The sequence below is a fragment of the Nematostella vectensis genome, chromosome 2 (assembly GCF_932526225.1).
Source record: "Nematostella vectensis chromosome 2, jaNemVect1.1, whole genome shotgun sequence".
NCBI classification, from domain to species: Eukaryota; Metazoa; Cnidaria; class Anthozoa; order Actiniaria; family Edwardsiidae; genus Nematostella; species Nematostella vectensis.
In genome coordinates, this window is record NC_064035.1 from 18,240,841 (window position 1) to 18,263,805 (window position 22,965).

A 22,965-nucleotide genomic window follows, 5' to 3' on the forward strand; every position below is an offset into this window, starting at 1 on the left:
GAGTTTAATGGGCCTGTAGTGAGGCCCACCGAGAGAGACTGGGCCGAACACGTGCAAACTATGGCGCAACATCCGTGATTCGATCAGCAAAAAAACCGAACGCGAACAAACGATCAAGTAAAAAACTTTCGTGAGATTTATAGCCACCAAAGAAAACGAACATGCCTTCGGACTCCGCCAAAAAACGTCAAGCTAAGAAGAAAGCTGCAGCACAGTCGAGAGGAAAACCAAAGACAGCCGCCAACTCCACAGAAAATGATGAAACTGTTGAAGTTTCGTCGCGAGCGTGTACCGGCGTTTTGGGTTCGCATCCCATGTCGAAAGACGTTAAGATTGATAACTTTTCTATAACATTTCATGGAGTAGAACTATTAACAGATGCTAAACTTGAATTGAATACTGGTCGAAAGTACGGCTTAATCGGGCTCAACGGTTGTGGTAAGTAAAAAAGTTAATTTATGTTCCTTCGAACCAACTCGTCATTGATTGGGATTTGTTTTGCATTCCTTTTACTACTATTTAGTTCTATGTGAGGTAATATTTTTCTTGTGTATTTTTCTCTTATTCACTCTTTTTGTAAGTAAAAGACAATTTGGATTTGCACTACACTGATTTTCATTGGTTGCTTTACTTATTCTGACCTTCTTGAATTAATTGTCAAAATAAAAATTTCTGTTTTGAAATCGAATTTTTTCTACGTGGTCACCGAAAGCAAAAAGACAAGTCAGATGAAGTTTCTCGAAATAAGAACATGGATGTTGTATTTCCATCCAGGAAAATCTACTATGTTGACTGCCATTGGGAAAAGAGAAATTCCCATTCCTGAGCATTTCGATATATTTCATCTGACGAGTGAGATTGAGGCAAGTGACAAGACTGCACTGCAATGTGTAATGGAAGTGGACAAAGAGAGACACAGACTAGAAGAGGAGGCCGAGGAACTCTCAAAGATGGGAGACGAAGGACATGACAGGTAAAGATTACACTGTGGTGATGTTACATTGCCAGCATTGTGCCACTTCTATACCATGGGAGATATACAGTAAGGGTGGGTCAACAGGTCCATATCTAGGGGGGTTCAGTGGGATCGGAACAACCCCCCCCCCCCCCACCCGGCTTGAAGGTCCACTCAGAGCAAAAAAAGAAATATAACGTTTGGCTGGATATACCATGCACATAAATATGTCTTTAAAATGACTAGAATAATCTTTTTAGAATAATTATCTTTATTATTATTGCTATATGTTAAAAAGCACCCTATTAATAACATTTTAAATACAAGATTGAATTTATTTGAAGTATTGATTGCCTAATGTAATAAGGTGAGGTATACCGGAAATTTGGTCGCTGAAATGGAAAAACAAATCACCCAGCTCAAAATCCTGGCTGCGAGCCTGGTCGAGCAGCCCATTTCTATTTTCTGAGATTTTGCATAAAAATATAAAAAAGTATAAAATAATATGGAAAGAGCAATGCATTGTTCCCCATACCCCTTGTAAAAACCTTTACTTCAGCTCCTCTTGCCTTATGGAACTCCTGTATTCCTCCCTGGATACCCCTTGCCTAACAAGCAGGCACATCTGCATTTGGGGTGTACTGTGGCTTTTAGAAACAGATTAAAATTGAGTCTGGGTCTTTCTATGGCCATTGGCCTGATATTGAAGTCTAGGGGCACGTTTTTTTACTTGTGATTTCGGAATGAGAATTATTAGAATAGCGCACACTCGTTTATCCCGCATTCCCATTCCGGAATGGAATGAAGGCCATTCCACCCATTCTGCTTCCTGTAGCAGAATACCCATTCTGCTACCTGTAGCAGAATGACTCGAATGCAGATCATCACTTATTAGTTGTATGGTCGTTTTGACTGGCCAAAAATGCTGCAAAAACTTTGTTGCATATAAAGTTCTATGGGACAGTGCTAATTCGCGTATGCGCATTCGCGTGTTCTGGCAAAAACAAACATAATGGTAGTGTTGAATCATTCAAGTAAGATACGAAAAGATAGCTTCAGTGGGTATTTTGACTAAGTGTACAGCATTAAAACCATACTATACAAGAGATGACAGATTTGCTTGCTAAGAGGGAGTCATAAAGGAAATTATAGCCTTAGCTTTGCGCTAATTTTCTTAGCATTCGCCAAAATGTGACAGTTCGCCGGTAAAAAGCCTTCATTTCAAAACAAAAAGTCTGGTTTAACTGCTCAGTAGTCTATTCTTGTGTTTTTCAGCACTGGCATTCTATAGTCAATTTATTTCTATTTTTGGTTCATTTAAGGCTGACAGAAGTATTTGAGCGCTTAGAGGAGCTGGATGCTGCCCATGCAGAGGTGAGAGCAGCAGAGATACTCCATGGTCTTGGATTTACAGGTGCCATGCAACAGACCCAAACCAAAGATTTCTCTGGTGGCTGGCGCATGAGGATATCTCTGGCAAGGGCACTCTTTGTTAGACCAACCATTCTTCTTCTCGATGAACCAACCAATCATCTTGATCTGGATGCATGTGTATGGCTGGAACAGGAGCTAAAGGAGTAAGTTATCTATGTTCAGGACTTTTTACAAAACCTCCTACTACCCCACATCACAGTAAAATGACACTAGGGACCTTTGAAGAAAACCCTGTACTTGCACAGACTATAACTATAACTCTTAAAATATTTCTTTAGAGAATCAAGGATCTAGGGCATGAGGAATGATAAAACATAAAGAAATAGGACATGCTTTCCTTGTACAATTTAAGATATGGGACATAACAGCAAAGGATGTTTTAACTGCATAATCAGTAAAATAATGTGTCCTCATTGGCTGCTCTGGATACAGCAATTTGCCTACTTCTTAACATCATCTATGATGCACCAAACCATCTCTTTACATCATTCTGCACCTATCTGTGATTCAATCATTATTGTGGCATTTCATGTCAAGTTAAATCCCAACGACCATCCCCCCAATGAAAACCATATGTCAAAGGGTTTTAGACCAATCATTGTACCATCCAATGTATTTCATAGATCCTTTAACAAAATCAAAACATGCAAGAGGAATGATGACATAAAAGGCCGAGTTTCAGCACTTGCTTATGTCTGTGCGATGAACAGAACCAAGAAAGCGATAATTGTCTGACCTCTTTTTGTGCATTTGAGCATTCATCAAAAGCAGATCATCTTAGCACTTTATTCTAAGATTTTGTTGATTTTTTTCCTAGGTACAAGAGGATATTGGTTATAGTATCTCATTCCCAAGATTTCCTAAATGGGGTCTGCACCAACATTATTCACATGGCTCTGAAAAAGCTCACATATTATGGTGTAAGTAGTCTATGGAGAAACTTCCTTCTGGAGATCTTGCTCTACCCTATGGCAGTCTTCTTATCTGCACTAGGTTCTCAATTCAGTAAAATGCCACACCTCGTTTGGAGTGCAGTACTTTATCAGTTTACTTTGATTCTTTGATCATTCTCAGGGTAATTATGATTCCTATGTAAAGACTAGGGAAGAACTTGAAGAGAACCAAATGAAACAATACAACCGTGAACAAGACCAGATCAAACATATGAAGGTATGATCCTAATCACGATAGTACACTTTGTTCATTGTTCCCAGGCGTGGTCCCAAGATTGGCTGAATGGGGTTGCGCACTCATAGGTATCATATGATAAAAGCATAGTATTTGAGAATACGCTAATAAGAAATGTCCCACTTTTTGGCCGCCAAGGGGGGTTCACGCGCACCTACCCCCTTGTGTATGCGCCTGATTCCGAACTTGAAGTATGTCTGTCTGTCTGCAGGCATGTTCCCACTGCAAGATATTACTCTTTGTTCATATGTATGAATATTATTGTTTTACAGGAATATATTGCTCGGTTTGGCCACGGTAGTGCCAAGCTTGCCAGACAAGCTCAGAGTAAAGAGAAAGTCCTTGCCAAAATGAAGGCAAATGGCCTCACAGATAAAGTTGTCAAAGATAAGGTACATGTACTAACAGATCTCATCCAGATCATTTACAAGAGACCTTATGGTATTTGCTCACAGTATCAATAACCAACATTTCTTTTTGTCAGGTTCTTACTTTCTACTTTAATGATTGTGGGACTTTAGCCCCGCCCGTCGTGCAAGTACAGCATATGAGCTTCCAATATGCCCCAGATAAGGTTTGTGCAGTTTTTTGTCTGATTGCCAGATTGTTTACTGGGGAATGATGACATAAAAGGCCGAGTTTTAACACTTGCTGTACTCTGTCGAGTTAGGCTTGTGTGATGGACAGAACCTTGTAAGCGATATCAGTCTGACCCTTTGGTGTTTTATCGGCACTCTTGCTCTGACGTTATCTAACAAATAAATATGAAAATTTGGGTTGCCTGTCTTATTTCAGCCTCTGATTTATAAAAACGTGGAGTTTGGCCTTGACCTCGAGTCTCGAGTGGCATTAGTGGGACCTAATGGTGCTGGGAAGTCCACTCTACTCAAGTTGATAGAGGGGCTTCTATCTCCAACCGAAGGCATCGTTAGACGTCATAGTCACTTAAAGATTTGCCGTTATCACCAGGTATACAATTGACTTCAGATTGTCAATTATAAACTTTTAAGACATGATGAATTCTTTGTTGAATTTCTTTAAAATACAGTTTAGCCATGATGAAAAATACCTGTGATTGTGATGCACTGATGAAGACACAGTTTTGTTTTTGTCCCCCCCCCCCCCCCCCAGCTTTTAGAAGCATCAAGCCTTAGAAAGTATCATGCATTCCTTTATTCAGCTATTTATTCTTAATTTTTAGGAGCCAATTATACTTTACATGGTTTGATGTGGTAGTATTTTTTTATTCAAGCATTTACAAGACATCCTTGAGCTTGACATGTCAGCAATGAAATTTATGATGAAGTGTTTTCCTGAGATTAAAGAGCAAGAAGACATGAGAAGAATCATCGGAAGATATGGCCTTACAGGAAAGCAGCAGGTGAGACCTGGATCTTGAATAATCCTCTCACTGGCTTTGGCAATGAAATTCACAGTTTTGACAGACGCCCTGACTCGACTTGGTATGCATAATGTATTCTTCTTAGGTACAGGATCGTAGCATAAGGCTGAAGATGTGCTCTACCAGAAATTTGAACCTTAATTTTCAGATCTGTCCGATGCGAAATTTGTCTGATGGACAGCGCTGCCGTGTGGTATTTGCCTGGCTGGCTTTCCAGACGCCTCACATGCTTCTCCTGGACGAACCTACCAATCATTTGGACATGGAGACCATTGATGCTCTGGCAGATGCTATCAATGACTTTGACGGCGGCATGATCTTAGTGAGCCACGACTTCCGGCTTATCAACCAGGTACATGTTGCCCCTTCTCGTCTTAAAGGATCAGCCACTCATTTGTTATTGTTTACAATAGATTTACAGGGGGTGGCCTAGGGAGCCCCCCCCCCCCTTTTAGTAGCCAAAAATACAGTAAATGTATGAGACATTATCTAATATAAAGGAGAAAATGCCTTGAATGTCTCTTTTGGGCCCCCTCCTGTTAAACACCCTGGCTACGCCGCTAAATTATTCAGTCAAGTTGAAAGAAATCTTCTAATAATTCGAAAGAAGTCTTTGGGATAATAATCTTTGATTGAAGTCTTATGCGTTCTTAATTATATTTCATTAAAAGTATCTCACGGTTACTTTCTTGAATTAGGATGGAATTGAAATGACGGGAAAACATGACGTGACGCTTCAAATAAGCCCATTTCACATCGAATAAGGCGGATAATTTCTCTGAGTACTTAGTAACTTATAGCAAACAAAATATCAAGTGCGACTTTTTTTTTAATTGATGCGACTTTCTGTAAAGTGTCATTGAAATTTGAGCTTTTTGTCCCTGAACTGATGCACAGGACAATGATGATCAAGGAAAAATTATCTTAAAAAGCAAAATCTGGTTATGTGCTCTTCGGCCTCACGTTATTTTTGTTTTGAAAATCAGTCCGTAGAACAAGGAACCTATAGCCATTATAAGTAATTGTGTCCTCTCTCTCTATCTGGAATTGCGCGTTTTCCAGGTTTTTCCGTCATGTCGATGGAATTGGATTCTTTTAATGACTCGGGAGTGTCAAATGGCTGCGTCATTGGCCCTCTTTAAAGCCGCATTGTCACCAGTTTACTTCCGGAGGTCCGACGGAAACCTCAACCGTTAAAAGACAAAAGAATCTATTAGAATCCGAGATATTTGACAGGCCATCCGCTCTAAATTATCGATCACATCCTCGAAGAAACTTCCAACAGACACACTGCTTTCAATATTTTGAAATATTTTTCGCGTTTTCCGTTAAAAATCATCGGAGATTGCTACGTAATCAACCGGAAGTAAACTGGTGGCAATGCGGCCTTAATACTGCAAAATTATATAGAACTAACCCCTGTTATGGCCATTTTCATCTGTGCTCTCAAGTAGTGTGTTCCTTTTCTGATGCCTTGTTAATGCTGTTGTATTGCCTAATTCAGGTCGCAAAGGAGATTTGGGTGTGTGAAAGGCAGACGGTGACTCCATGGAAGGGAGACATCTTATCTTACAAGGAAGAACTCAGAAGAAAGATCGCCAAAGCTAACAAGTGAACCAAATGATGACCTTAACCGGAAAAATAAGAAAGTCTGGAAACCGTATCCTTATCTGGGACTGAGGACCTAGGACAGGACTGAATTTAATTCTAGACAAGGAGACATTGTCTAAATACAAGAACTCAAAATTTCTCGATCTCATCTATTTGAAAATTATATTGCTCTATATAAATAAATCCCAATATATTTTATTATAAAATATTTGCTGGCATAGAAACATAACGTTTAACCAATTTATTTTATTTTATCGTTTGCATATTGTTAGCCTAAATTTTAGCTAAATTATCTTTCAAAAAAGCAAACTTTCTGTAGCTTGATTCCTGTAAAAACAGGAATTTGATGAATTCCTACGCTCCTATATTCCAAATCATGGAAATGAAGAGCAAATGTGTCCCAAGAATAAACACTCTCGTGTGTTCTGTTCTGTATATGGTGTAGCGAAATCAAACCTGTCTATGTATAGCTATTTAAAATACAAGTAATCTATATTATCGCCTTAAGAAAAAGGTCGACTGTATATAAAAATGCTTTGTATTTATACTGAATTCTGTTAACCCCTGTAAAATCCATTAAATAAATAATTTTATCTTCGCTTGTCCCTTATTAGCCAATACGAGGCATATAGTTCAAGCATCTCTGACTTGAACAGGGTTCCGATTTTATCATTTTGTTTTACATAAAATGCCGTCAAGCCTTTTTATCACTATCCCGGGTACCAGAGCTTCTAGACTTCTCTCGTCCAGTGACGCTCCGCATGATTGCTGCTTCGCTCGTCACGGCATTTTTGCTGAGCGTCACTGGACGAGAGAAGTCTGATGCCCAGAGTATTTTATCACGAGAATTCTAAGGCAATAGTTTGTCCTTTGTCGTAAACAAGGGGGGGGGGGGGGGATGTGTACATCAGGCAAGAAACTTCGTATGATTGATTTATACCTTTTCAAATAACGACGTATCAAATGTCTAAACAGCAATTTATTAGTTGAAGAATCACTTATTTCCCAATAACAACGGTGTACGAGCAATTCCTATGTGATGTCTTGGGGTGTAAGTTGCATGTCGTCCACGTGTATACTCATATCCCAACTATCAGGGAGTTTCATGTTATCCCGAAATACATCCATTGCCTCATCAGGACTAAACAAATGTGAGTGGAAGTATGCCTCGATTATCCAGCTGTAGAACCAAGGCCTAGTTAGATCTCCCGAGCAGGGGTCTAATCTGTACACACAAAGACTGTCATACCCCGAGATTTCCTGTATTCGGGTCTTGAGCTCTTGCATGTACTCTTTTGCCGGGGTTTCCTTGATGGGTACCATAATGAGGATCTTGTAGGTGTTTTTAGTCTTTCCTGACAATAACTGGTGTTTGATAAGGTCTGAGCACTCTTCGACCTTGAAAATTCCACCCTATAAAACAAAGTTCGTAAAGTTTTTGGATGCATGCAAGGTCAAATTTCACTATTAATGTTTTCTGTGGAGGAGTTTCCGTCTAGTGTTTTAAGTTTACGCATTTTGTGATGAACTATCGTTTGCTGGTACGACCTGAGATACAGTTTTTATAGGTAATGTATTGTATGATGAGCTGATGGATAATCCTACCTGAGAGATATATAGTTATATGTCAGGGGCGGCGGATGGTCCCAAAAATAGGGCCCAATGTGCTCGCATGCTCGCGCAGTTTTTCCGCCTAAAAACGGGGTGCTCGCAAGCTCGCAAAAGACCATTCGGGGGCCTAAAAATGGGGGGGGGGGGGGGGGGTTGGAGGGACGGTAGTTTCGAGTGGACCCCCTGCCGCCGCTCCTGTTTGTCATGAATGATCCTACCTGGCCCTTCCTAAATGTAACGAAAATATCCATTCGCCCACCCCCTCCCTCCCAGAGGGAGTCGGAGGTACGACCCCCACCCCTCTGGAATTTCCAATCCCCTCTATTGTATGGATATTTTCTGGAGCTACACATTGTCTCATGAGCTAGGTGATCTGATCCTACCTGATACAGTTATATGTCTGTTGTCTGATGATCTCATGAAAGATCCAATCCGAGAACATTATATATCCATTATCTGATGAGCTAGGTATTCTAACAACTGATTCTACCCGAAGATACAATACCCATTGTCTTATGAGCTCATTATTGATCCTACCTGAATATGTCGATAGTCTGATCGGCTAGGTAGGCCCGTACCCAGCCCGAAGGTCCACTTTCGGTTTTCAATAGACGTGCTATTTGTGGACAAAGCTATAAAGCATAAGCTAGATCACTCTGGTACGTCATCCATAAGTCAGACTTTTTTTATAGCCGAATCCGACAATTAACGTCCTGTGGAACGTACTGCAAGGCATAAAAAAAACCCTTTTTGTTCTTTTTATCCCCCCCCCCCTCCAGAAAGATCAGTTTTTTTTTATTTCGCCCCCCCCCCCCCCCCCCCAATAAAATCTTCGGTACGGGCCTGACTACGTGACCTAATGAATGATCCTAGTATACTAGTCCTACCTACAGTTATATCTGCATTGACAGGTGAGCTCATAAATAATCCTACCTGAGAGACGTTTATATTTCCCTTCTTTGATGGACCGGGAAGACCTTTGGGGAAAGTTCCCTTTATTGCTGTAACCGAGTCCCACCAATTCTTGCTGACAAATGTGAATTTGCTCAAATCACTCTGGGGTCCTACTCTTGCGCTAAGTATGATATTAGTTATCCCCCGGGCCAGAAAACCCTTCGCTATGGGTATCCAGGATTGTTGGAAAAGCTCAGCCGGAACGTTGCCTGCTGTTTTGAAGAAAACGAACTGCGCGAAACTGTCGTTTGTAGAAATCATTAATATGTCTCTAGAAATAATATACTGTCAAACCTTAGAGCTCGTGTTCAAAAAACTGTGGCACAATAAAGATATTTGTAAACATAGCGAGTCACACCAATTAGAGTTTGTTTCTACGGAGATATAAATGACGTAATTGCAAGATTCCGTATGCGCGCGCTACGTAAATTGTGAAAACAAAAAATTAGCTCTCAACGTAATATCGTCCAAGTAACGATGGTAAGTTTAAGAAGAGAAAATCGTCTTCCAAAACAGCTTAATTCTATCGAACAGTTAATGTAAAAAACTGTTTTAAAATCATCCAAAACAACAAAATACTATAAGCTAATTAACTAAACAAAACGACAACCAGACAACCGTTATCAGCTAGCTGATTGTGGTCACCCTGTCTTTGAGACGCACAAGAAGACTGGGCTAAAGAGTACGTAATATTTTATGCCAGCGGGGTACCCTAGTACACGGAGGTAAGTACTTTAAGTACGCATCCTGAAGTGTATCATATAAGATATCCCACCGGTAGTGCGAATTTCAAAATGGCGGACTCTGGACGACAAAAGCGAAAGAAAGGCTATTATGGGGGAGGGGGCAAAAAACAGGTTTGTTCCAATCAATCACGTAATGGAAACCTTCATGGATACAGAACTCTGATGATCCAATGTTTTCTTCGTAACAGAAACGAGGTCTTGAAGCGCTGAAAGCTGGGATGTGTGGTATTTTGGTGACTTGTAACGAGCGGGAAAACGCATGTGTTAGCGAGGCATACAGCATCCTGAATGAAGTAAGGTGCCGTAAAATATAAGTGCTTTAGATATACGCGACCGTTGCTTATACTCCCAACAAACAAGCAGCTCAATGCAAAATGCAGACAGGTTGTTAGACATAGTGAAGCAGGCCCGTAGCCAGGATTTTGAGCAGGGGGGGGGGGTCGTTTAGCCATTAAGCGGACCATCTTCTTTTAGGTAACCCGCCTAGCTTGCAGTGGTACTCAATTTTCCCTCATTAGAGCGGGCCTTCCAGTCCAGTGGGGTGGTTCTCCCCCCCCCCCCCCCCCCCCCCAAAGTTTTTATCTGCATCTTCCATTTGTTTCAAAGTCAATGTGTAATGCCCGCTTTGTCGTTTCCAGTCTTAAACGAGCTCCATTTCAACACATTTTGTAAGCTCTATCTTGCACAAAGCAATCAGGTGGAGCTCAACTAAAGAGTTTGGATCAAATTCAAATGAATACCCATCTTTGCAGGTTTTTTGTTCTTAACTTGGATTCGATTCTTTTTTCGTCTCAAATGCTTGCTATCTGCCTGAAAAGTAACAGTTGCATAGATAGTCAAGTGAATAGAATAAAGTATTTAGACTTCCAAAATGCTGACATCTTGTCGTGAGGTTTGTAAACTGCTCCACATGCATGATGGGTATTATTTGAACCAACACGATTTGTCACATGAAACTGGATCCCATGTATGTGCCAGCCTTATTTGTTTTTGAGTAATTGAAGTTTTTGTTCACCATTGCTGCAGTAAAGTTGAGACATTTCTGTAGGTTTAGTGGGATTTATTTGATCTAAGGAAATTTTTTATGCAGTAAATAAATAAATAAATAAATAGTAAAAAAATGGTCCCCCTTCTTCTCCAATCCGAAATTCACTGAATTTTCTATGATTGCAGGATGTAATGATGATATAATTAACAAATATTTATTATTTAGTATGCAGACAAGTTGTATGGTCCTGTGGGTCATAGTGGAAAAGAAGATGCAGAGGAAGGGGAGGATGTTGAGGAAGCACTGGCTCGAGAAAAACAAGGCATGAACCAGGACAAGAGATTTCAGTCATTTATGAGTGGAGCGAAAAATGTAGTTTTTATAAGAACCAATCTACCTGATAATGCAAAGCCGTTAGACCTGGTACGGTCAATATTTGAAGACCTTCAGAAAAATGGCAAAATGAAATCAAGGTAAAACACACCGTGGCAGTGATAGTTTATTAGTTATAGCCCTTTCAAATGTAGTTACTGGCATCCATATATCAATTAATGGCCTAGGCTCAATATGCCATAAGAGACCTTTAAAGCAATGCAACATGGACGACGACAGCAAAAAAAACAATTGGATTTGATTCTGAAAGCACATGAAAATACATTCCTCAGGCCCATACCCAGGAAGAGTGAAAGGGGTGCGTTCCCACCCCCGCAATTGCGAAAAGTCCACTTCCAGGTCGCAATAGACGTACAAATAAATTATAAAGCATAACCGCATTAGATAAAAAACAGCATTCTAGATCACACTGGTATATCATAGATTTATATTAGGTAAAACTTTATTTAGCCAAATCTGATAATAAACGCCCTGTGGAGATACTGCAATGCCCATAAAAATCCCTTTTTATTGTTTCAGGGTTGGTCAGATTTTTATCAGAAAACTCATCACCTCCATCCACCTCCAATTTACTTAGCTCTTTCCATATGTCATAAATATGATTAACCACAGCTTGAGGAATTCTGTAGCCACACTGGTTACATTCCCATTCAATCGCATGGTGGCTTAATGCTTTCAGATGTTTTAGTTCTTAATTTTTTATTTCCAGATTATGTCTAAGATTTCTCCCTGTTGATGCGACCTGCCACGCCAAAGAGGAGGATATAAAAAAGACTGCATTATCATTGTTTGAGGATTATTTTCTTGTTGAAAATATCAAGCCATGTAAAGTAAGTTGATGTAGCAATAAGTAAAAAATTACAGTTCATTTTTTAATGGTTCAGGCAATAAATACTTTGTATTTCAAAGTTGATTGATATGATGTTGACTATAATTTTCTGGTTTGTCTCGCGGTGGTAAATGGATGATCATGATCCAACATGGTGTGGCTTTGAGTCCTTTGTATTCATTATTGAAGTCACTTTGAATCCTGTAATTAATGTGGCTTAATTCAAAATAATTCAGGGATAACTCTATTTTTCACAAGGATAAGATAATTGAACATCCAAAACAAAAACACAACAACATTGCATGCAAGTTTTTTTTTAGAAATGTGACAGTAAAACATTGTGAATAATTGCATAGCTAGTTCATTAGACAAACAAATAAGTTTATATCCTTTATACTCCTCACTGTAAATAATTCATTTATGTTCTACATCTTTTCAATTACTAGTTTGCTATAACATTTAAAGCAAGAAATAACAGCAACATGCAGCGTGATGATGTCATTAAGCTTCTGGCAGGGCTTATAGGCGAGGCAGGGAAAGGGCACACTGTTGACCTGGGTAACCCTGATTGGACAATTTGTGTTGAAGTGATCAAGGTACGTAGGGGGTAGTTTCTGCGATTCTACATATTCATAAAACACATACAACCAAGGGGACAGAACCAGATGAGGTTTGTAGAGAGAACACATATGACCAAGGGGACACAGCCAGATGGGGTTTCTATAGAAAACACATAAGACCAAGGGGGCACAGCCAGATAGGGTTTGTAGAGGAAACACATAAGACCAAGGGGACACAGCCAGATGGGGTTTGTAGAGGAAACACATAAGGCCAAGGGGACACAGCCAGATGGGGTTTGTAGAGGAAACACATAAGACCAAGGGGACACAGCCAGATGGGGTTTGTAGAGGAAACACATAAGACCAAGGGGACACAGCCAGATGAGGTTTGTAGACAAAACACATAAGACCAAGGGGACACAGCCAGATGGGGTTTGTAGAGGAAACACATAAGACCAAGGGGGCACAGCCAGATGGGGTTTGTAGAGGAAACACATAAGACCAAGGGGGCACAGCCAGATGGGGTTTGTAGAGGAAACACATAAGACCAAGGGGGCACAGCCAGATGGGGTTTGTAGAGGAAACACATAAGACCAAGGGGGCACAGCCAGATGAGGTTTGTAGAGAAAACACATAAGACCAAGGGGACACAGCCAGATGAGGTTTGTAGAGAAAACACATAAGACCAAGGGGACACAGCCAGATGGGGTTTGTAGAGAAAACACATAAGACTAAGGGGGCACAGCCAGATGGGGTTTGTAGAGAAAACACATAAGACCAAGGGGGCACAGCCAGATGGGGTTTGTAGAGGAAACACATAAGACCAAGGGGACACAGCCAGATGGGGTTTGTAGAGGAAACACATAAGACCAAGGGGGCACAGCCAGATGGGGTTTGTAGAGGAAACACATAAGACCAAGGGGGCACAGCCAGATGAGGTTTGTAGAGAAAACACATAAGACCAAGGGGACACAGCCAGATGGGGTTTGTAGAGAACACATAAGACCAAGGGGGCACAGCCAGATGGGGTTTCTATAGAAAACACATAAGACCAAGGGGACACAGCCAGATGAGGTTTGTAGAGGAAACACATAAGACCAAGGGGACACAGCCAGATGAGGTTTGTAGACAAAACACATAAGACCAAGGGGACACAGCCAGATGGGGTTTGTAGACAAAACACATAAGACCAAGCGGGCACAGCCAGATGGGGTTTGTAGAGAACATATAAGACCAAGGGGGCACAGCCAGATGGGGTTTGTAGAGGAAACACATAAGACCAAGGGGACACAGCCAGATGGGGTTTGTAGAGAACACATAAGACCAAGGGGGCACAGCCAGATGGGGTTTGTAGAGAAAACACATAAGACCAAGGGGACACAGCCAGATGAGGTTTGTAGACAAAACACATAAGACCAAGGGGACACAGCCAGATGAGGTTTGTAGAGGAAACACATAAGACCAAGGGGACACAGCCAGATGAGGTTTGTAGACAAAACACATAAGACCAAGGGGACACAGCCAGATGGGGTTTGTAGAGAAAAAACATAAGACCAAGCGGGCACAGCCAGATGGGGTTTGTAGAGAACATATAAGACCAAGGGGGCACAGCCAGAAGGGGTTTGTAGAGAGAACACATAAGACCAAGGGGACACAGCCAGATGGGGTTTGTAGAGGAAACACATAAGACCAAGGGGGCACAGCCAGATGAGGTTTGTAGAGAAAACACATAAGACCAAGGGGACACAGCCAGATGAGGTTTGTAGAGAAAACACATAAGACCAAGGGGACACAGCCAGATGAGGTTTGTAGAGAAAACACATAAGACCAAGGGGGCACAGCCAGATGGGGTTTGTAGAGAAAACACATAAGACCAAGGGGACACAGCCAGATGGGGTTTGTAGAGAAAACACATAAGACCAAGGGGGCACAACCAGATGGGGTTTGTAGAGGAAACACATAAGACCAAGGGGGTACAGCCAGATGGGGTTTGTAGAGGAAACACATAAGACCAAGAGGGCACAGCCAGAAGGGGTTTGTAGAGAGAACACATAAGACCAAGGGGACACAGCCAGATGGGGTTTGTAGAGAAAACACACAAGACCTAGGGGACACAGCCAGATGGGGTTTTTAGAGAAAACACATAAGACTAAGGGGACACAGCCAGATGGGGTTTGTAGAGAGAACACATAAGACCAAGGGGACACAGCCAGATGGGGTTTGTAGAGAAAACACATAAGACCAAGGGGACACAGCCAGATGGGGTTTGTAGAGGAAACACATAAGACCAAGAGGGCACAGCCAGAAGGGGTTTGTAGAGAAAACACATAAGACCAAGGGGACACAGCCAGATGGGGTTTGTAGAGAAAACACATAAGACCAAGGGGACACAGCCAGATGGGGTTTGTAGAGGAAACACATAAGACCAAGGGGGTACAGCCAGATGGGGTTTGTAGAGAAAACACATAAGACCAAGGGGGCACAGCCAGATGGGGTTTGTAGAGAGAACACATAAGACCAAGGGGGCACAGCCAGATGGGGTTTGTAGAGGAAACACATAAGACCAAGGGGGCACAGCCAGATGGGGTTTGTAGAGAGAACACATAAGACCAAGGGGGCACAGCCAGATGGGGTTTGTAGAGAGAACACATAAGACCAAGGGGGCACAGCCAGATGGGGTTTGTAGAGAGAACACATAAGACCAAGGGGGCACAGCCAGATGGGGTTTGTAGAGAGAACACATAAGACCAAGGGGGCACAGCCAGATGGGGTTTGTAGAGGAAACACATAAGACCAAGGGGACACAGCCAGATGGGGTTTGTAGAGAAAACACATAAGACCAAGGGGGCACAGCCAGATGGGGTTTGTAGAGAAAACACATAAGACCAAGGGGGCACAACCAGATGGGGTTTGTAGAGAGAACACATAAGACCAAGGGGGCACAGCCAGATGGGGTTTGTAGAGGAAACACATAAGACCAAGGGGGCACAGCCAGATGGGGTTTGTAGAGAAAAAACATAAGACCAAGGGGACACAGCCAGATGAGGTTTGTAGAGGAAACACATAAGACCAAGGGGGCACAACCAGATGGGGTTTGTAGAGAGAACACATAAGACCAAGGGGGCACAGCCAGATGGGGTTTGTAGAGGAAACACATAAGACCAAGGGGGCACAGCCAGATGGGGTTTGTAGAGAAAAAACATAAGACCAAGGGGGCACAGCCAGATGGGGTTTGTAGAGAAAACACATAAGACCAGGGGGACACAGCCAGATCGGGTTTGTAGAGGAAACACATAAGACCAAGGGGACACAACCAGATGGGGTTTGTAGAGAGAACACATAAGACCAAGGGGGCACAGCCAGATGGGGTTTGTAGAGGAAACACATAAGACCAAGGGGGCACAGCCAGATGGGGTTTCTATAGAAAACACATAAGACCAAGGGGGCACAGCCAGATGGGGTTTGTAGAGAAAACACATAAGACCAAGGGGACACAGCCAGATGGGGTTTGTAGAGAAAACACATAAGACCAAGGGGGCACAGTTACATAGTGGCCTGGTTTGTAAACCATGTTTACTCACCAAAGATCACTCCTCCACAGAGTGTTTGCTGTTTATCTGTGGTGAACAACTACAAGGCATTTAAAAGGTACAATATCAGCGAGCTACAAAAGAGTTTAAACCCAAGTCAGTCAGGTAATTCTGAAAGTGAGACTTTGAAGCAGTTACAAGAACAGAGTAATGGAGAAAAAGATCACTCAACCATGAATAATTTGCTGAATAATGAAAAGGATTTTTCAGAAAAAACAAAATCTGCAGCTGAAATATCAAATCCTGAGATGTAAATACAGCGAAAAGGTGACCCTGCCAAAACATGAAATTGGTAATTGAGAAAATGTTTAAAAAATAATTTTTATGGGTGGAATGAAAGAAGAACTCTACAGTACTAAAGATGTCTTTAGTGTAGTGGATGCAACTTATTTTGCCAATGTGTCTCATTTTGCTAATGAAACTAGGACCCTAGCTTGTCTAGCTTGTAAATACCAGTTAAAATCAATTTGCCCAAAAGCTGCAACGGAAATTAACTGTGTCCCATTACCCCAAGAAACCACAACTCACTAGAAACAGTTTTGAAACTTGTCAACATGTTTTAATTACAAAAAATGTCAAATGTCATATTATATCACATTAAATAGTATTGTATACACTTTAATTATTAGGTATACCTTTCTAACACTTCAACTGATATGTCACTTGGTCATTACTCATAATTGTATAAAAATGTCTTACACTCTTTAAATAATATAAAAATAATTAAAAACATGTCTTAATCAAAACAAAAACCACACTCTTTTACTTTGCACTCTAAAATATTTCTTTGAAGCTAAACCTGGGATCAAATCAATATATATGGTACGGGGATAGTACCCCAGGTGACATAAGGGGAGGAAAGCCCTACACCCACAGCAAGTTCGTCTAAATAGTGATTAAACGTTTACTGTGAAACATTACTATTTTTTGTAGGGGACAAGTGGTTTTTATAAAAAAAGACAAATATTTGTTTGATCACTTGTCTCATGTTGGTAAATAAATAGTATGTTTCAAAAGTTTACTTAAATCAGTTTGAGAGAACCTCATCCCTCTCTTAGTCCAATGGTAACGTATATATTTTTATATAATTCAATTGATCCCAGGCTTTGGGTATCACACATTTCTTCTAGTGGCAGTTTAGTCATGGGCAAAGTGTTGTAAAAGAGGTCAAGTAAGAGTCTTTTTTTTTTTTTCAGCTAAAATTGTTCACAAAAAAGAATTATACTGACTTGGGTTCAGTTACTTAAAACTCTTGGCTTCCAAGAATCAACATATACTTTTAGTCTACTGGGATAAAAAAGACCTGAACTTTGAGGCTCTCTTTCCTGTCATAAGTTTTTTTTTTAAATAATACATCAACTCATTTAGAATCTAATTAGAACTAGTCAACTCATAAAAAATCATAGATAACGATGCTTTTTACAACACAGCTGTCCTAATTGTTGTAACCAGTGAAACTAATATGTAATCACACATGCAAATAACCCACAATGTTTCACTTTCTAAATTCTTGCCTGTTATATATCAGAAGGCAGTTTTAATGGTTTTGCTGTAAGGTTATTCACGGCAAAACTCAAATAGGTGTAACTATCTGTATACATTTCCTTGGACTTGTATAACAAGTGTCATGTACAGAGCTGGAAGCATTACTGCTTCGTTAATAATTCTGGTTACTAACACACTGTCAGATTCTTCTCATTAATATTGTTAGAAACCGTGTTTGAGTTCTCCTTGTTGTTATCATGGAGTTCTTTGAAAAATGGATGGTTCATGGCCTCTGATGCAGACGGTCTACTTCGAGGAAGGAATTGCAGCATTTCCTAAAAGGCAAAGTAGAACTTGAGAATGCAATATATAGATTTACCTACTATATATTCATTCCACTCACATCCACAACTCCCTGTGCTATTCAAAAGAAAAAGGTATTTCATTGAAAAGCAAAGGCATGTATCTTTGTTCTAAGGCCAGAATCACTAAATATTAAGCAGGAAGTAAAATTGCAATAACTGAATGGTGAACAAAGACCCCAAGAACATAAGCTGTTACACACACTGCTATTTTGTGTATACACATGTCTTACTGTATCTCCCATATGTAAACTAATCTTTTGACTAAAGGGGTAGAAGGGGGGGGGGGAGGAGCCTTATTCCCTCCCCCCTTGCTACACTCAGGACAGACTTTTCTTAAATATCAGTTAGTAACTACATAAGTAAACATGATCTGTTGTGACACCTTTAGTAGTGTTGTCCCTTCTGTACACATCTCTGGTACAAGAGCTTGAAAACTCCCAGTAGTATACCGACTGAATGATGTCCAGGGAAGAGAGACATTCTGGGGCCATTCATCTTGCGAAGGTGAACCAATAATGCTACAATAGAGAGTAAGAAAAATTCAGGGCAAGTTATCAGTGCTCTGTTATAGTGTAAATCGTAACTTCCATGACTAAATGACGCATGACATCTAATGTGATCAACCAATGTAATGCTCACTACCTGAATATCTTGTCAAGTTGGTCAACATCATTTTTTCCCTCAAACAAAGGTCTTCTGTTGAAAAGCTCAGCAAGAATACATGCAACACTCCAGATATCTACTGATGTTGCATAGCTTGACTGAAGCAGAACTTCTGGTGCACGGTACCACAACGTGACAACCTAAAAGAAATAGCATAATCAAAGAAATCAATCCTGTGGGGAAGTTTGCACCACACAGAAAGGAAGATGTGCACCTAGTATTTTCCTAAGAGGGTCAAGGCTTACAGATGTTCTGAGATATTATACTTAAGCTAAAAATGAGAACACAAATACTAATAAAAAAAGTATGATATCACTAAGGGATTTCCATGAAATCCTTGCTTCAGATGCTTTTAATTTATGTTTTGTGGAAGTGGTGATGAAAAAATATACATAGCAGGACAAAAATTTGGTTGATGTTGCTAATATAAGATCATTACAAGCTCCATTTTTTTGAACAATCACAAGGCAGGGCTACACAAACTTACCACTGATGTAAGAGCCATGGCATCCTTGTAGACTCTAGCCAATCCAAAGTCAGCAATCTTTACCTGTCCATCTTTTGTTACAAGAATATTTTGTGGCTTTATATCACGATGGACTATACGGTGAGTGTGAAGAAAGTCAACACCATTCAAAATTTGGTATGTTAAATCCTACAAAAAATAAATAAATAAATAGAAAGAGATTAACATATTGTCAATGGTTCTCCTTTCTTGTTATTCAATGACAATCCAAAAGAGTCGCTTTTTGTTTTAGGATATGACTATATGTAGCTCCAATCTCACCTTAATTTTCCATTCTCCAAGTCCTGGCTGTGGACAATACTCAAGGTAGGCTGCAAGATCTTGGTCAACATGTTCAAACACAAGGTTTAGATGGGTTTCCCTTGCTGTCAGCATGGGGATGTGGAAAATGTCCAAAAGTCTGAAAGTCAAAGTCATGATTTCTCACAAATGTTCTCTGCTAGTTTCTACATAAAGTGTTAATTGGCATAAATAAAAGAACGAAAACCTGGAATTTGCATACCTGTCAACTCACCCACATTAAGCGGGTTTAACAAGAGTTTGGACCACATCAAAAGCCTAATTTTTGTTAGAATGTTTATACATTCTCTGTATTAACCCGCATTTGTTTTTTTGACATATTTACTGTATTTCACCCGATTTACTTTCGGGTTGACAGCTATGAATTTGGCATTTTCCCATACTTCATTTAACCTAAGTGTGAATGTGCCATGTGGAATATTCTTCAGAAACTAACTTTGAATTTCCTAAGTGTCAACCATCAATAAAATCTTGTAATAAAGTATTCCAACGAATTGGGTTTTTCAGACTAGGTCAAGATAGAATTGGGATTTTTAGTATCAAGTAAACTGATGTGAGTTAAACATTAAAAAAAATATATCAGGACTTGGAATGCTGGCTAAATTTGACATGCCTCCACTTAATTGGGGCTTAGTTTTGTAATCCAGGGAGTTAAGAGCACTTTGAGTAATTAATACAACTCAAACAAACCCCTTGGAATGAATATTTACCAATCTATTTTTAGAACATTTACATATTATCTTACAGGCAAACCTTTTGTAAATTTCATAGCTGTGAGTAAAAAACAACGAAAGAAAATTGAGTAAAATTCTCATTCAAACTAATTAATTAGATTACTCTTTGTGAACATTGCATGATAGTTAACACTTTTAACATTAAATTTTGTCAACACATACACCAAGCTTTCACAGTTTCTTTTTCTCATTTTGTATCAATGAATATAATTTCAAAATCATTATCCATCAATGTTAACACAAAGTTTGAAAAGCCTTCTGAATGCATGACATGCCAATGACAAAAAAGTGTGGCGTTTTTAGAGCATAAGTTTCAAGTTATGTTATACTTTGAAGTATATTCAACAAATGTCTATTTGCCAGTGATTTCTGTGCCATCTTTCGAACCCTTTGTCTCGTACTTTGGCCTTTAGCTTCTATTAGAGGACATCTAAATTCCCCGCCATAACGCGCCAAAACACAACCAATCATCATTCAGGAAATTGTGTTGCTCCATTTCCGGTTAAGCCGAAAGCTGAGAAAGCTCTAGGTCCAATATACATGGGAAACAAAAACCATTCAAAAATAATAATAACATCAAATAAATGCACCAACTTAAATTATTAATTTAATTTTGATGTATGCCTGAATTATAATAAAAATACGGCAAAAATATAATTGGAATGCAATGCAAGTAAATATTAGACAATTGCAGGCACGCTACCTACAAAACTAATAGTAGTCTGGTAGTGGCACTTATTAATAGAAGAACGAGTTAGGAAATCTGTTAAGTCTATGGTAAAAATACCGAGTGTATCAGTTTATTAAAACGCTTTTAGAGCTACAAATAAACCCACAGTTTCTAAACAATAGTTCAAAGGAATGTGAAATAATCTACATAAACACTTGCCCAAAAATCTTTAAATTCACACAGCGGTCAGTTCTGAACCTTTATGAAAGATTATGGAAGTTTTATAGGCCATTACCTTAAATATTTTGCGATCCACATTATTAGAATCTGACACGAAACTATCAAGTTGCGGTAGCCAAATTTTAAGCGAGCTCTGGCTTATTTCGCAAGTTCCAAAGTTGTTTAGCACGACATTCAGAAACCATGATTTGATAGTTTGTGGAGTCAAACTAGTAAATACGGAAGCCGGAATGGATAAGCTATCGTAGTTTTCTTGCTTACCTGACAACATTGGGGTGAGCAAAATTGTCGATCTGCTTTAGGAGTGCTATTTCTCTTATAGTTGACAAAGGCATGCCTTCCTCACTGTTTTGTATTCGAACCCTCTTCAAGGCGACGAATTTGCCATCATTCAGAAGGTCTTTAGCCTTATAGACAGTGCCGTACGCTCCTGTCCCAATTTCAGCCACTTCTTCGTACTTAGTAGCCATTGCTACAAGGCGTGTTAGACTTCAAGGATTCTCAGCTATTCCATGATTGTGATTTTGACAGAAACATAAACATTGATTTCTCTAGTTCACCCGACCAGTATTGACATGTAAACCAGCGGAGATTAAATCTAAAAGCACAAATAACGGCAAGATAGTGCAAAGTTAGTAAAATGAAACCAAGTTCAAAGTCACCTTATATATTCTATTGTATCCCCCGAGTTAATTCAAAAGATCAATTTACTTTTACAGGAATACTAAAAATGTAAAAAAAAAAGTTAAACTGTTTTCGTACTTTTAAAGTTGTCACCAAAACAAATAGTGCCTATCTCAGTGTATCAGGAATACCAAATAAAATAAAATCATTCTGCGGATGTCCGAATGAATCTAAGGGGCCTTTGGGTCATTCTGAGGCTACAAGGAATAGCCCACGTGCTAAATCTCTTGTTTTGGATTTCCGGTTGGTTATTTGGAAAGCCATGATTGGTTGCCGAGGCGAGTGCACAAGAGTGTATCGGAATGCGGGGCTGTGATTGGTGGAGGAGCGTCCGCGGTTAAGGCTATGCCACGGACCTCCTACAGCAAGAAAAAGAATGATTGAAAGAATGATGATTTTAACACCATCGTAAATTCACGAGTTCTTATTTTGGAGGAAACCGGGCAGAGATTGATTTTGGTATTGGCATTTTATGGAGTTTTTGGTACTCTGTGAATAAGGGTTTTATTAAGACTTTTTGTGTTACCATAGTGCTTGTAAATGTAGGGGTAGATTTTTCCACGGTCGAGTGCGCGCTTTTAGGAGAATGCTGATTGTTATCATAATGCTGTAATACAGCAGCTGATGCGTAATGAACCATGAAGAGCAACGTGTTATAAGAGAGCATCGTTAAGTGTTTACATGGTGTCACGCTTTGCAGAAAATACCCCCCCCCCCCCCCTTACCCAACAAGCTTAAGCTCCTTTTCGCATATGACTCCCAAGCGGTTTGCACCCATTGCATACCGATCCACGCCCAACTCCGATGTTAATTACAAACCAAGCCAAAACAAAGGTTTCAACATTGATCGACCCCGCGCTACGGGTCGCTGCTTGGATAAACAGGTGTGAGGTTGCGTTTGTCTTTGTTCTAATCGAGCCGTACACAAACATGTGATACCTTAACGCCGACCTGGAGTGATGCGTCAATCGCGAACATGCGACACCTTATAACAACGAGCCTAAGTGAAGAGATGCGATCTCAACCGTCACTCGCTA

At 40.1% G+C, this 22,965-nt stretch overlaps 4 protein-coding genes across 5 annotated transcripts; 2 read left to right on the forward strand and 2 right to left on the reverse strand.

The window, feature by feature from the left end:
• Positions 1-10: 10 nt before the first annotated feature.
• On the forward strand, positions 11-7,188 carry LOC5509051 (ATP-binding cassette sub-family F member 2). The gene is made up of 11 exons (XM_032377948.2): positions 11-438; positions 775-973; positions 2,278-2,532; positions 3,207-3,309; positions 3,464-3,559; positions 3,850-3,969; positions 4,062-4,151; positions 4,373-4,546; positions 4,830-4,958; positions 5,128-5,331; positions 6,484-7,188. Exons 1-11 carry the CDS (start codon positions 162-164, stop codon positions 6,592-6,594), a joined length of 1,758 nt encoding a protein of 585 aa, XP_032233839.1. The 5' UTR covers positions 11-161; the 3' UTR covers positions 6,595-7,188.
• Positions 7,189-7,551: 363 nt separating this feature from the next.
• LOC116616096 lies at positions 7,552-9,781 on the reverse strand. The gene is made up of 2 exons (XM_048723522.1): positions 9,135-9,781; positions 7,552-8,003 (listed from the first exon to the last, which is right to left on the reverse strand). Exons 1-2 carry the CDS (start codon positions 9,414-9,416, stop codon positions 7,623-7,625), a joined length of 663 nt encoding a protein of 220 aa, XP_048579479.1. The 5' UTR covers positions 9,417-9,781; the 3' UTR covers positions 7,552-7,622.
• Positions 9,782-9,900: 119 nt separating this feature from the next.
• LOC116616095 (THUMP domain-containing protein 1) lies at positions 9,901-17,980 on the forward strand. 2 transcript variants are annotated; one of them, XM_032377953.2, is made up of 6 exons: positions 9,901-10,012; positions 10,090-10,194; positions 11,115-11,362; positions 11,992-12,112; positions 12,558-12,707; positions 16,273-17,980. In XM_032377953.2, the coding sequence occupies exons 1-6, from the start codon at positions 9,950-9,952 to the stop codon at positions 16,513-16,515; spliced, it is 930 nt and encodes a 309-aa protein (XP_032233844.2). In that variant the 5' UTR covers positions 9,901-9,949; the 3' UTR covers positions 16,516-17,980. The 2 variants fall into 2 exon arrangements, with proteins under 2 accessions (XP_032233844.2, XP_032233846.2); XM_032377955.2 differs by having other exon boundaries at positions 9,906-10,008; positions 10,085-10,194.
• Positions 16,799-22,147, reverse strand: LOC5509062 (cyclin-dependent kinase 6). Its single transcript, XM_032377951.2, has 7 exons — positions 22,007-22,147; positions 21,506-21,842; positions 19,562-19,700; positions 19,262-19,429; positions 18,754-18,914; positions 18,494-18,629; positions 16,799-18,081 (listed from the first exon to the last, which is right to left on the reverse strand). Exons 2-7 carry the CDS (start codon positions 21,712-21,714, stop codon positions 17,935-17,937), a joined length of 960 nt encoding a protein of 319 aa, XP_032233842.1. The 5' UTR covers positions 21,715-21,842; positions 22,007-22,147; the 3' UTR covers positions 16,799-17,934.
• Between the last annotated feature and the right edge of the window lie 818 nt (positions 22,148-22,965).

Coding starts and splice junctions, on each gene's coding strand:
- LOC5509051 (XM_032377948.2), top strand. CDS start 162: ATGCCTTCGGACTCCGCCAAAAAACGTCAAGCTAAGAAGAAAGCTGCA. Junction 4,152..4,372: donor TCCAATATGCCCCAGATAAG/GTTTGTGCAGTT, acceptor GTCTTATTTCAG/CCTCTGATTTATAAAAACGT. Junction 5,332..6,483: donor ACTTCCGGCTTATCAACCAG/GTACATGTTGCC, acceptor TGCCTAATTCAG/GTCGCAAAGGAGATTTGGGT.
- LOC116616096 (XM_048723522.1), bottom strand. CDS start 9,416: ATGATTTCTACAAACGACAGTTTCGCGCAGTTCGTTTTCTTCAAAACA. Junction 8,004..9,134: donor GAAATATAAACGTCTCTCAG/GTAGGATTATTT, acceptor TTTGTTTTATAG/GGTGGAATTTTCAAGGTCGA.
- LOC116616095 (XM_032377953.2), top strand. CDS start 9,950: ATGGCGGACTCTGGACGACAAAAGCGAAAGAAAGGCTATTATGGGGGA. Junction 10,013..10,089: donor GGGGAGGGGGCAAAAAACAG/GTTTGTTCCAAT, acceptor TCTTCGTAACAG/AAACGAGGTCTTGAAGCGCT. Junction 12,113..12,557: donor AAAATATCAAGCCATGTAAA/GTAAGTTGATGT, acceptor TTCAATTACTAG/TTTGCTATAACATTTAAAGC.
- LOC5509062 (XM_032377951.2), bottom strand. CDS start 21,714: ATGGCTACTAAGTACGAAGAAGTGGCTGAAATTGGGACAGGAGCGTAC. Junction 18,915..19,261: donor CCATGGCTCTTACATCAGTG/GTAAGTTTGTGT, acceptor TATTTCTTTTAG/GTTGTCACGTTGTGGTACCG. Junction 18,082..18,493: donor AAGGGACAACACTACTAAAG/GTGTCACAACAG, acceptor TTTGCCTTTTAG/GAAATGCTGCAATTCCTTCC.